This window comes from Oreochromis niloticus, linkage group LG17 (genome assembly GCF_001858045.2).
Source record: "Oreochromis niloticus isolate F11D_XX linkage group LG17, O_niloticus_UMD_NMBU, whole genome shotgun sequence".
NCBI lineage: Eukaryota > Metazoa > Chordata > Actinopteri > Cichliformes > Cichlidae > Oreochromis > Oreochromis niloticus.
In genome coordinates, this window is record NC_031981.2 from 35,331,327 (window position 1) to 35,344,686 (window position 13,360).

The following is a 13,360-nucleotide window of genomic DNA, read 5'->3' on the forward strand; positions in this document are numbered from 1 at the left end:
AGATTTTTCAGAAATCTGGTAACCTCTGCGGACTATGGGCCTCGGCATCTGCTGACCTCGTTCTGTGATTTTATGTAGCCTACCACTTCATGGCTGTGTCGCTATCATTCTCAATCGTTTCCCCTTTGTTATAATATCACTAACAGCTGACTGTGGAATATTTAGTAGCGAGAAACATGTGGCATCCTATCACGGTACCACAGTGGAATTCACTGAGCTCTTGAGAGTGACTCATTCTATCACAAATGTTTATAGAAGCAGTCTGCATGCCTGGGTGCTTGATTTTGTCCACCTGTGGCCATGGAAGTGACTGGAACACCTGAATTCAATGTTGTGGATGGGTGAGTGAATACTTTTGGCAGTATAGTGTATCTTTCTTCTTTTGCTGCAAGAGAAATGTATTTGTCAACTCTGACACATCTGATGCTAAATAGAATTTTCCGTCCACGGTTATCTCCGTGTGTTTGGGTAGTAGTGGTAGTGTGTACCTGGGTGAGGTAATAGATGTGGGTGTGTTCAACAACATTCAAGGCATTAACAGCTCCTCTGAAGGTGTAGATCTGCTGATGAGGATCGCCAACCAGGATTTTCCCACAGCTTTGAGACAGCAGCACATCCATGATGGCTGAAAAAAAAAAAAAGAAAAAGTTAGTGGACAACATGAAAGCATAAAAGCTGAGCTAAATCATCAAGGATTTGCTTTTCTGCAAACATGTGAGCCTGTGGGAGTATTTCAGTACCGGGAGTGCAGTCCTGGGCTTCATCAATGAAAAGAGCATTGTATGCACCCGACAAGCAAGGCTTTGGATCTTGGAGCTGCCATAACTTTAGGTAACCTGGGAAAGAAATGTTCCAGTGATCCTCCATCATTTCTTTACACAACGTAATTAACATAATTATATTTCTTCATTTCACAGTTGGCGTACCATCGTGGGTCATGTAATAGGCGTCTTTTGACTTCTCATTCAGATCCTTCATTTTTTTCCAGATTCTCTGCGCATCACGGACAACCAACTAGGATTTCATGATAACATAAAACACAGTTTAGATGTAGCTTCATAATAATTTACTTCATAGGTACGGTGCCCATCTTTTATATACTTTAAAACGTTCATACCAGTTTTTCATCGTGGTCTATATCCTTGCGGAAGCCGTTATTAGTCACCCGGGAGCTGGGAACATGTCTTATAGTGATGGTTTCATCTGTAGAAGCCATAAAGGCATTGAGGGTTGTCATAACCACTTTGGCCTTGGTGAAGCCACCGCGGCCTTTGGGCAGAACAGAACTGATGGCGAAAGCCTTCATGTTAAAGGTCAGCTTGTCACGGAATTTGTATCTGAAAGGGAGAGAGGAGAGCACGATAGTATTAAAACAAAGGCCTGCCATCACGAGCATCTGAGAACTCTGATTCTCACCTCTTCCCCACGTCATTATAGGCCAAGGAGTGGACAGTCTTGCAGTCCACGTTGCTGGGGAAGCGGCGGCGTGCCTCCGAAGCCACAGAATTGTTGAAGGCCACATAAAGAAAGCGGAGGTCCGGCCGCTGCTCGGCGTACTTCACAAGTGTGGTAGTCTTCCCCGTACCTGTGTCACACAGCACTGACATTTAATGAAGCTAAGACACAAAGACCAGTCATCTGTGAATCTAGCCTACATCACGCAAGCTGCACTGATGACAAAAGATTCATATTTTACATCTATGTTCCCTACGGGCTGACGGCAGCTTTATACCACTGTCTGCTGAAGAACCTTAAAAAGAAGGGAGGTAAAATGGCTCATTTCAGGTTAAAAGGCTTCATGAAATCATGTAACACTCCTTCAGGGCAATCCCACAGCTATAACATAAAGAAATGAGCATATTAGACCCATTAGACCCGACCGTGGCTCAGGAGGTTGGGAAGCGTATCTGCAACCGGAAGGTCGCCAGTTCGATCCCTGGGCTCTCTGTCCTGGTCGTTGTGTCCTTGGGCAAAGACACTTTACCCTACCGCCTACTGGTGTTGGCCAGAGGAGCCGATGGCGCGATATGGCAGCCTCGCCTCTGTCAGTCTGCCCCAGGGCAGCTGTGGCTACAACAGTAGCTTGCCTCCACCAGTGTGTGAATGTGAGAGTGAATGAATAGTGGAATTGTAAAGCGCTTTGGGTGCCTTGAAAAGCGCTATATGAAATCCAATCCATTATTATCATTATTATTATTATTATTTTACCAAGGTGTTATAAAGGAGAAAGAGCGCCCCCTGGTGATGTCTCAAATCCTACAGCGTTAAACGTATTCAGTGCAGACAGTTGGTACACTGAGGGCCAAAACTGCCATTGCACTTGCTAACTTTTCATATAAACTTTGCTTCTATCAAACTGTCCATACACAATTTTACATGCAATGGGAACGAATGGGAAAAGTTAATAAAAATAGACATTGCAGTGTTGTTCTTCCATAAACATTCAATCCACTGGCCAGTGACACATAATCTGGCTGACCTAAAAGATACTTCATGTAAGGGCACTGTCTCCAATTCCTCTTCTTTACTGTACCTGCAAATGCTATTATCTTAACCACATGGTCATCCTGGATATTGTGGCTGAGGATCTGCTGCTGTTCTTGCGTGAGGTGGATCTGGGGCCGCCTAGCAGAGACACCAGAAACAAACAAAAAACTGCTAAAACTCCTCAAGCATCAGTCCAGCTCTAATTATTTAAGTCTGCTGAATATCACATATACAAGTTCAACCTGTAAGATTTAAAAGAAGAAGAAGAAAAAGAAGAAACCCCTGATCTATTTATATATATATTAAAAAAAAAGGTCTGCAGTGATGTTTGAATCCCTGTTAAGACAGTTATACAATATCATGAGCTGAAACCTGATAAGACCCAGAAAAAAAGGACTGAACTTCCATCAAGGAAGGTTTAAGCAACTTGCAAGTAATTATCATGGTATAAGGGGAGGAGGACTCGCTCTTTATGTGAACAACCGCTGGTGTTCCTCCAGTCACATTAAGGTGGGGACGGCTGTGTGTAATAAACACATTGAACTGTTGGTAGTCGGTCTTTGACCGCATTATCTACCGCAGGAGCTTTTCCTTGTCATAATTATCATTGTTTACATCGCCCCTGACGCTAACGCGGCGCAGGCGTATGACATCATCAGCTCTGCGACAGCGGACCTCCTGAATCGAAGCCTGTCCGCGTTTGTGGCTGTAACAGGCGATTTCTCTCAAATCTCTCTACTGTTTTACCTACATTCAAGCAATATGTGGACTGCAAAACCGGAGACAATGAAACACTGGACCCGTTTTATGCCAATGCTACTGAGGCATACACCTCCATCCCTCTCCCTCCTCTGGGCAGGGCTGATCACAGCCTTGTCCACCTCAAGCCCTTTTACAAACCTGTCGTCCAGAAAAAACCTGCAGTCACAAAAATTGTTATAAGATGGACAAGGGAGACAGAAGAGACTCTGCAGGGATGCTTTGAGGCTACGGACTTGGATGTTCTCTGTAATTCTCATGGGGACAATACTGGCAATCTGACTGGCTGTGTTACAGATTATAGCAACTTCTGTGGTTCCCAAAAAAAACCATTCATTGCTTCCCCAACAATAAACCTTGGGTAACGAAAGACATCGAAGCTACACTGAACAAGAAAAAGAGATTTTTCAGAAACTGTGACAAAGAACATTTGAAATGTGTGCAGAAGGAGCTTAAAGCCGGATTGCTGAGGGAAACGAGGCCCTCAGAAGGAAGCTGGAAAGCAAACTCCAAGAAAACAATACCAGGGAGGTGTGGAAGGGAATGTGGGCCATTACTGGCCCGAGACAAAAGAGAGGTGTGTGGATGGATGGGGACGTTGAATGTGCAAACAACCTAAATCTGCACTTCAATAGGTTTGACTGCCCTGCATCTCCTGTCCCAACACTTAGCTCTTCCCATCTTCTCCATTTTCCTCCCCCCTCTCCTGCTCCCTCAGCCTGTCTCTCTTTGTCCCTCTCAGCAGATGACATCAAAAGGGAACTGTGCAGACTCCACTCCAGTAAAGCTGCTGGCACTGATGGTGTCTGTTCCAGGGCCCTCAGGTGCTGTGCTGCCCAGCTGTCTGGAGCTCTACATCAGATCTTTAACATGAGTCTGAAACTGCAGAGGGTCCTGGAAGACATCCTGCCTGGTTCCTGTCCCCAAAATGATCCGTCGAACCCCAGTGACTACAGGCCAGTGGCTCTGACCTTACATGTCATGAAGACGCTGGAGAGACTCATCCTCAAATGCCTGCATCTGCTGGTGGAGCCTTGGCTGGACTCCTTAAAGTTTGCTTATCAACCCCGCATCGCCGTGGAGGACGCCATCCCCTACCTGCTGGACCAGGCTTATTCTCATCTGGACATTGTTGGGAGCACTGTGAAGGTCATGTTCTTTGACTTCTCTAGTGCTTTTAACACAATCAGACCATCACTGCTGGGGAATAAGCTCATGAAAATGCAGGTGGACGCATCACTGGTAGCTTGGATTACGGACTATTTAACAAATCGACCACAGGATGTCTGGCTGAAGAGCTGCCGCTTGGATAACATCCTAAGCAGAACGGCAGTGCTGCAGGGGACTGTCCTATCACCCTTCCTCTTTACCCTCTACATGTCTGACTTCAGGTACAAGTCTCAGTCATGTCATCTGCAGAAAGGAGGAGGAATACAGGAGTGTGATGGACAGCTTTGTTGAGTGGTGTGAGCTAAATCAGTTCCAACCTAACATCGCAAAGACAAAGGAACTGATTGTCGACTTTAGGAAGCATGCTCCTCCTCCTACCCCCGTAACCATCAGAGGGGCTGTTGTGGAGGTAGTTGAGGACTACCGGTACCTGGGGGTACACACTGACTGTAAACTGGACGGTCCAAGAACACAGAAGCTGTCTTCAAGAAAAGGCAGAGCTGGCTTTTCCTACTGAGGCAGCTCAGGTCCTTTAATATTTGTAGGAAAATGCTGACCAAGTTCTATCACTCTGTGGTAGAGAGTGTTGTGTTCTTTGCAGCCGTGTGCTGGGGCAGTGGGGTGAAGACAGCTGATGGCAACAGGATGAACAACCTGGTTAAAAAGGCTGGTTCCGTCCTGGGTGTCAGACTGGAGAACCTGGTGGAGGTGTCTAAGAGGAGAATGCTAAAAAAGCTTCTCAGTATCATGGACAACCCTTCTCATCCCATGTACGCCTCCATGATGGGCCATCGGAGCACATGTAGCAAAAGACTCATCGCATCTGAATGCAGAACTGACCACCACAGGAAATCCTTCCTGCCGGTGGCAATAAGACTCTACTACTCTTCTTCACTCTGTAGATGATTTTCTAGGATTAATATTACTGTATTTTGATCTCACTCATATTGTGCAATATTATTTACCTGTATGTTACTGAATGTTTGTTTCATCCCCCCATCATATGCTGCTACTCTCTTTATTCATTGCACTAACATTATGTCACTTGTCATAATTACTTGTACTGATAGTTATGTTATTTTATTTTATCTGCACTCATTTTTCCTCTTGTCACAAACATTGAGCATGTTTGTGACAAAAGAATTTCCCTCGGGATAAGTAAAGTTTTTCTTATCTTATCTTAATCGGTTAATGGGCTTGACCTAATGAGAGTTTACCAGAGCTGACTGAAACTGCTGAAAATTATAGGATCAGTTGGAATAAAAGAAAGCTTGCTGAGCCGCTCTTCTTCAGTCTTCTCAAAGTATTTTAATTCACTGAATAAAATATTGATATTTGGCATCCCTGCATCGGTATTACAGAACTAACATATTTTGACCTCACCTGCTTTGTGGAGAGCTGACAGGGAAGGGGCCGTTCTCCATCAGGTGGAGGACATAGTAGATGTTGTAATGCAACCTGAACAGGCAGAAAAAAGAAAAACAAACAAACAGTGTGACGAATGATGAGAACAGAAATCTAGATTGCTACTCGTTATTCATCTTACCTGTTACTGACAGTGACTTTGTTCCTTTCTAAAGCGAGCAACATCATGGCCATGTGACAGAGGTACTCTGTGATAGCCGAGTGTGACATGCAGCCCGTGAGCAGAGACACCAAGGCCTGCACATCACCAACACCCTCACTCAGGATCAGTATGACAGCCATGGCTGCATACGGGTTAGGACCCTGGAAATCAGATCCATTGTGAACACACTTTAAAACTTCATCTTCTGTATATGATCACATGGCATTTTTTTATGTATTTATGAGTCATACACTAATTCCAAGGTTAAAGTGCTTCTGAACATCAGGAATACGCAGTCTGATGGAGGCCTCAGCCTGAGGGAAAAGGCGATGTTTCTTTACACGCTCCAGAACGTCATCTGGCCTCACACGCTCTCCAACCTTATGCTGAGCCATTAAACTGATAATAAAGAAAACATACACACACACACAGTGACATTTTAAAAATGAAAAATTCATATCACATTCCAGTCACATACACTGTGGGCTCAGCTTGTCTATACTTTTTTTTTTTTTTTTTTTTTTACAGAGAGGGTGGCCACAGCAACTCGTATACAGGAGAGGCTTGCATCACTTCCCAGACCAACCTTCCCAGTCAGATCAGAAGCAGTCATATTAGAATCATATTAACCAGAAATACATGAATAACTTTCTGCAGCTCTAGGCGAGACTTCATGTGGTGGATATTTTACAGAAACTTCAACTGTTTTGTAATTTTTCTAATTAAAGAAAGTAACTTACACAACTAGCTTTCGTATGCTGTGCTCTGAAGGTGCCGGCCCCGTTATGCCGCGGTTCCTCAGGATGGAGCAGATCTCCATCTCTGTATGCCTCTCTCTCATCATGTAGCGATAGTATTGTTTCTTGAAAGGCACAAACTGTGACGAGAAGCACATCCAACATGACTTTGACGTTATGCTCCACGTGCTCATTTTCATTTTGCGATTGTTGTTTGGTGTCATCTTTTTGTTTTCTACTTTATTTTTATTTATTTTTAGTAACAGGAACATTAACATTTACACAGACACAGCAAGGGAAAAAAGTAAACAACTAAGTAGAAGAAAAATAAAATAAATAAAATAAATAAATAAATAAAAATAATGGAGAGAGGGGTTCACCCAGGGCTATGTGAAGTTACTAAAATGTAGTTTTTCCACTTGGAGACACACCGTGCATCTTGCTCGTTTGTATATACCCCCATACCCGCGTCTATGTACATACTCACACACACTTTCAAGTATCTACATATACATCTACATATACATACATAATACATATCTACATGTGCATGCATGCATACTCATGCACGTATACCCTTTTACATATTTTTGTGCATGTCTATACAAGTGTCCATTCAGCATCATAAGGAATTAAGACCAGTTGAGCACCGGAAAATCAGGTTAAATGAAAACAGAATGGGAAGGGAACGAATAAGATCCTTTCCCTACATTATTCACAACCCTTTTGCATACTCGAAAACCATTTTGACCAATATCTTTGAAATTTGTCTTTACAGAATCTTAGAGAAAAGGTCACCTTTTCCATTTCACAAATATCTTTTACTATGGCTGACCACTCTCCAACCGTTGGTGGGTCCTTGTCTAGCCATCTTCTAGTTATTGCTTTTTTACTTGCTGCCAGGAATATTTTAAAAAGGTATTTATCTTTCGTATTCATCTCAACTGGTACATTTCCCAAATATATTGTAGCAAAGCAAAGCTCAATCTCAAAGCCCATTACCTTTTGAATCCTCATTAGTATTTCGGCCCAATAAGATTTAATAGCCAGGCAATCCCAGAATATATGGTAGTGGTCAGCCATAGTCTTGCCACATTGCCTCCAGCAGTTACCGGATTCAGGTTTGCTATTCTGAAGTGATTTATACTTAGGTGTAATGAAAAACCTCATACTGTTCTTCCAGGAAAATTCCCTCCAAAGAGGGGAGCTAGAGGTAGTTATGTTTATTTTACAAATATTTAACCAGTCTTCATACGTAAGTGTAATATCTGCTTCCTTCTCACATCTGTTCTTAACATACTGGGTGGAGTGGGTCCTGTATGATTGTAAACATGAGTACAGTTTCAAGATCAGCTTTTTATGTACTTTACCTTTATAGGTGTCGACAAACATATCAATGAGGCCCCCCTCCTCAGAATCCTCCCTTGCAACTTCAATATTTTTATTAAAATGGTGTCTCAATTGTAAATATCTGTTTTATTTAACCCGTAAGTTTCACTGAGTTGTAGGAAGCTGTCCATGTCTGTTTTGGTTGAGATTTTACAGTATGCTGTAATACCCTTCCAAATCCATTCTCTAAACACCCCATCCAAATGTGCTGGTGTGAAACCTGTATCATATCCTACCCACCTTAGTATTCGCATTTTCCTTTCTAAATTGAATTTTTTACTTTGTTTAGTCCATATATTTAAGGCTACTTTGGTGCACTCATGCAATTTACACATACGTTTTTTCTGTAGACTTATATCACCCAGTAAAGACTGTAGAGGTATATCGAATTGAGCAAGTTCCAAATCTTTCCATTTTGCTTCATATTTGTTATCACATAGCCTAACCAAATACTGAAGCTGTGCCACATTGTAATAGTCCTCCAGGGTGGGTAAGGATAATCCACCTTGGTCTTTTGGCAACTGTAGAGTTTTAAGTCGTACCCTGGGTCTTTCATCCTGCCAAATAAATTGTGAGATCATTCTTTTCCACTCATTAAATTGTTTTTGGGGAAATTCAATTGGCAGGGATTGAAAAAGAAACAACAGATGGGATAAAACATTCATTTTCACAATTTGTATTCTACCATACAGACTAATTGTCAAAGGTGCCCATCTTCCCAAGTCCACTTTTATATTTTGTGTGATGGCATTATAATTTAAGTTATAAATTTCCGTCAAATCCTTTGGTATGATGACTCCAAGATATGTCAGTTTGTTAGTATTCCATTTGAAATCATACATTTTACGTATGCTTTCTTTTGGTACATAGTTATAAGTTAGAGTTTGGGTTTTGTGTATATTTAATTTGTAGCCCGAGTATTGGCTAAACTGTTCAAGGCGCATCATCAGTTTGGGAAGACTAGAGTCTGGATTTGACAAGGTCAAAAGTATGTCATCTGCGTATAAGCATATTTTATACTCCACTCCTTTAACTTGAATGCCCTCGATTTTCTGGTCTTCTCTAATACATTGTGCCAGGGGCTCTATAAAAAGTGCAAAAAAGGTAGGGCTTAGGGGGCACCCCTGGCGACATCCTCTCTCCAGTGTAATAGTCCTGGACAGATTTCCATTCATTTTAATCCGCGCAGTTGGACAACCGTATAGCAATTTCAAACAGCCTATGATCTGCTCTTTGAATCCAAACTGTTTTAGTACTAGATAAATAAATTCCCATTGCACCATATCAAAGGCTTTCTCTGCATCCAAACTGTTTGGTGTCATCTTACCGTGCTGTCCTGGACGATGTTCCTCCAGCGATGGCAAACGAGCCTGACATTGAGGTACAGGTCCTGGGCAGGTAGGAGACACAGCACGTCCCTCAGCACCTCCTCTGGAAGGTCGTCCATGCAGCCCTGGGGTTTCAGCAAGCCGCTGCTGCTGCCCAGGAGCCCAAAGTGGGCATCAGGAAGGGCCTCCACCTCCTCTTCTTCATTATCAATGTCACACTGGTCAAATTCATCATCATTCCCAAACATCTCAGCCGTCATTCCCTCCAGATAATCCACCTGCTGCTCTTCCTTCACCTTAGACTGCGGCATCATCTCAACAGCCAACAGGCTGGCATCATCAATCTCCTCCTCCTCGTCTGCCTCAGGATCTGGCATCATCACAGCAGCTAAAAGACTGTCATCGATCTCCTCCTCCTCTTTTACCCTGAGCTCTGGTGGCAAAGGTACAGCCAACAGGCTGATATCGTCATCCTCATCCTCCTCGTCTTCTGCAGCTTTTGGCTCTTCCTTGGAGGTGGAAGGCAGGGAGGATTTGTGCGGACTGGAGCTGAGGACTCTCGCCACAGAAAAAAATTCATTGATACCCTTCTGTCGCCCAGAAGGACTTCCTGTGGCAGGTGCTAAGAGAAAAAGGACAAAGATTTATAATCTGATTCCTGCGACTTTCTGTCAAAAGGCAAAAAATACATCCATAAATCATTGGCTTAGTTTAGTAAGGTTGTCTGTTGTGTTCTTTCAAGTCTTTTGGTATCACTAAGCTGCTGAGAGTTGATTTATTAAATTCTAAAGCCTTTGCTGATCTCTGATAGTTTTATTGGGGGTCACATATCTTTGGGTCTCATATTTAAAATTGCATTAAATTTACAGTTAAATGCATTGCACTTCAATCACAGCTTGACTGCTTGATTTACAGTCCACTACAAAAACTGTGTCTTCATCCTAAAGACACATGCTCAGTGTTCCTTCTCTCACACCACATTGTAATAAAAGCTTTACACCACATTACCAAACTTTGGCCGCTTAGTGGGTGTCCTGGGGTAAAGCCCCCGGTTCGGATCACCGTTGCCCATCTTTTGGTTAAAGGTGTGAGGCCGGGTGAGGACTGCTCTTTGTCCCAGTCCATCACAGTCTTCTGCATTCAGGTGCCTCCTCTTGGCCTTTCCTGGGAAACCACACAACATCCAGCCGTGGCAGAACAATTCAAATCACAGCACTGGGATTGTCCTTCATACAGGGTGAGCCTTCCCTTAGAGTTCAGCCTACAATTGTTTGCTAACTAGATTACCTTTAAAGATTATATTCAGGTTTTTTGGATAAAACATGGCAACAAGTCTAAAAAGTCTCGTTAAAGCTTTATTTTTCGTATACGTGTATTTCAAAAGTAGTGTACTTAGCTTTAAATCCTGAACTTACCTTTAACAGACACCTCCATTTTCTGCTGCTAGACATACAATCTTTCAGTAACAAAGACTCATAATTTCACGTAAAAAAGTCTCTATATTAATTACACACGAACAGCCTCAGAAAATACACCCGAACCGTCCAAACTAACGTCCACAAACGATCACTGCTAGCCCGTGTGTGCCTGCTAGCATGCTAACTTCTGGGAGAAGTACTGCTAATGCAAACACTACTTTAAAAACGCGACTCCTCCTAAATGTAAGCGGACTAATTTAACGTTAACAGGGATTCACTGGAGAAAACGTGCATATATGTTTTTGTTTTCGACGAAAGCTTCTGAAGTTGCAGGTCTCGAGTAATTGGTCGATTTGTTCTTCTTTGAATCTCAAACCAACTTGAAAGGCGCATAATCGCCACCTACTGGAAAGCCGAAATTCGCAATTTGCGACATCTAGCCAAGTTCCAGGTTTCCAATGGCTTGATCCAGACTCAATATATGCCACAAAGTTTTTGCAAAAGTGGGCAAGAAAGATTAATATAATCAATTTAAAAACTGATTAAATAAAATATAAAAGATTATTCTCCTCTTATTTAAATGACAAACTGATTTGATTAGTAGACCCTTAAGATAACAGATAGACGAGGATTCTGCACTCCTAGTCAGATGTGTCTCTGAACTGTTTGGCTTACAGGGCTCACTTATACATCCCTTGGCCTTATTTGAAACGGCAGCCATGTTTCTTATGAGCATTTACAACTGTAACAGCAAACAAAACGCATCATAATAGTTCAATGTTAATTAAAGTGAGCACTCTAAGCATTTGCCTTCAAATAATTTGCTGTTCCACAAATTTCCTCACCAAAGCAGTAAAAAGTAAATTTTAAAAAACCCAAACAACCAGCCATGTAGTTTCCATATTTTGGTTTGTTAAAGTGTAAAATTAAAAACAGAAGCACATATTCCAGAACAAGTAGGGGTAATATGTTTATTCATGGGTCAGTAATTTCTAGGTGCTAGGGTAAATACAGTACCAATCTCCAGGTAATTGCACCGCATAAATGTTTGAGGCACAGCAGTCACTGAAATCAATACAGTTCATTTGCTGTACATTACAGTGAAGTTACACTCTTAAAATGTTAATACATCCGCTAGTTATGTTACCGTTATCACTTTTTTTGTGACCAATGGCGCCTTTCCATTGTGAAATGACCAAAGGAGATGTGAACTGGAATGATTCAACTTAGTGAAGCTCCCCACAAAGCCCAAACAGCCAGCTTTTAAACAGGTAAGTAGTTTGAGGTGGATTTTTCTCTCGTTAAGTCAAACAGTATGTAAGCACATGTAAAGGAATGTTTTCAAATCAGTAAACAAAACCTACAAGAACCTGTGTTAAGTCAAGCTATGTCTTATAATCTTATAAAAACTTGGAAACTACTATTTGTCAGGCTTAAAGCCCAACCATGACTTATGATGGAATCTTCACACCGAGAGCAAAAACTGGTCCAGCACATGTAGTGTAAACAGGGCTTCTTCATAGAGTCGCTTTCTCACGGCTTTGAATTCCTCCTCTGACTTCAAGTTTTTGGTTTTGAGTATGATTTTAAATACATAGGTCTATCAGTCCCAAAAGCACAAATATTTTGATTTCACAATTTGAAAAAAATAAAAATATCCTAATTTTTAAAAACACACGTCCAAATCTTGCGCTCCTATGAAGAAGCCCTGTGTAACAAAAAAAGAGACTATTTCTTCCTCTCGTTCAGCGCTTTGCCTTCACTGCTTCAGCACAGGCAGCTCCCTTGGCTTAAAGAAGGCCTGAGCCATTCCCATGGCGAAGATGTACACCCTAGCATCCACCATTATTTTTTCCTTCTGCAACAAATCTATGGGGTAAAATAAGGGAAGATTATATTAGGCTTTAATTCTTACAGTCTGAATGCTTGCACAAACTTTAGTGTGTGAAAAAAAAGTCGCACCGTCTATTTTGGTCTGGAACTCGTCAAGCGGTAAAAGAATAACTTCGACAAATTCTGGAAGGAGAAGATCAATGAAATGGTCACATGGGCCTTTATGTCTGAGGGTTACTTAAAAAGGGAACAGAAACATGACTCACCTCCATCATCTGTGGGAAAGAAAAAAAACACAACACAAGAGAACAAGATTAACATAATGACATTGGCTTTTTAAGAAGCATAAAAATAGGGAAGACTGAGTTTCTCTTCATGTTTTAGGAGGTTTAACGTGTGAACACTAGATAACAGTGGGACAATCTGATATCGACAGTTCATGTTTGAGTACAGATACTTATGACAAAGGTAAATCTCACACGAGACAGCAGATGCGATTAGTCTTGGTATTGTATCAGACCAGTACCAGCACGACAGGATTGATACTTTGTTTCTAAATTGCAAATTGAACTGAAGAGGCTGGCAGGTTTTAATGTCCAAACCAGCTGACTTAAGTCATTACATTAACCCAGATTGCTGCAGTAGGCTTCAGCATTAGATCAGCTGCTCAAC

At 41.9% G+C, this 13,360-nt stretch overlaps 2 protein-coding genes across 4 annotated transcripts in view; both read right to left on the reverse strand.

The window, feature by feature from the left end:
* Positions 1–11,246, reverse strand: part of fbxo18 (F-box DNA helicase 1) — a 31,045-nt gene extending 19,799 nt beyond the window's left edge. The window contains exons 1-13 of the mRNA XM_005460397.4: positions 10,853–11,246; positions 10,446–10,601; positions 9,437–10,059; positions 6,724–6,860; positions 6,235–6,382; positions 5,963–6,144; positions 5,800–5,874; positions 2,534–2,625; positions 1,417–1,585; positions 1,118–1,337; positions 927–1,014; positions 741–836; positions 489–625 (exon numbers count right to left, since the gene is read on the reverse strand). Of these exons, the coding sequence (XP_005460454.1) occupies positions 489–625; positions 741–836; positions 927–1,014; positions 1,118–1,337; positions 1,417–1,585; positions 2,534–2,625; positions 5,800–5,874; positions 5,963–6,144; positions 6,235–6,382; positions 6,724–6,860; positions 9,437–10,059; positions 10,446–10,601; positions 10,853–10,871 (2,142 nt within the window). The 5' untranslated portion in view covers positions 10,872–11,246. The remainder of the gene's footprint in view (positions 1–488; positions 626–740; positions 837–926; positions 1,015–1,117; positions 1,338–1,416; positions 1,586–2,533; positions 2,626–5,799; positions 5,875–5,962; positions 6,145–6,234; positions 6,383–6,723; positions 6,861–9,436; positions 10,060–10,445; positions 10,602–10,852) is intronic.
* Positions 11,247–11,812: 566 nt separating this feature from the next.
* The window catches only part of nudt5 (nudix (nucleoside diphosphate linked moiety X)-type motif 5), a 9,674-nt gene continuing 8,126 nt past the window's right edge, over positions 11,813–13,360 (reverse strand). For all 3 annotated transcript variants that reach the window (XM_005460396.4, XM_003455699.4, XM_005460395.3), the window contains 3 exons: positions 12,955–12,963; positions 12,818–12,871; positions 11,813–12,724 (listed from right to left, as the gene is read on the reverse strand). In XM_005460396.4, the coding sequence (XP_005460453.1) occupies positions 12,615–12,724; positions 12,818–12,871; positions 12,955–12,963 (173 nt within the window). In that variant the 3' untranslated portion in view covers positions 11,813–12,614. The remainder of the gene's footprint in view (positions 12,725–12,817; positions 12,872–12,954; positions 12,964–13,360) is intronic.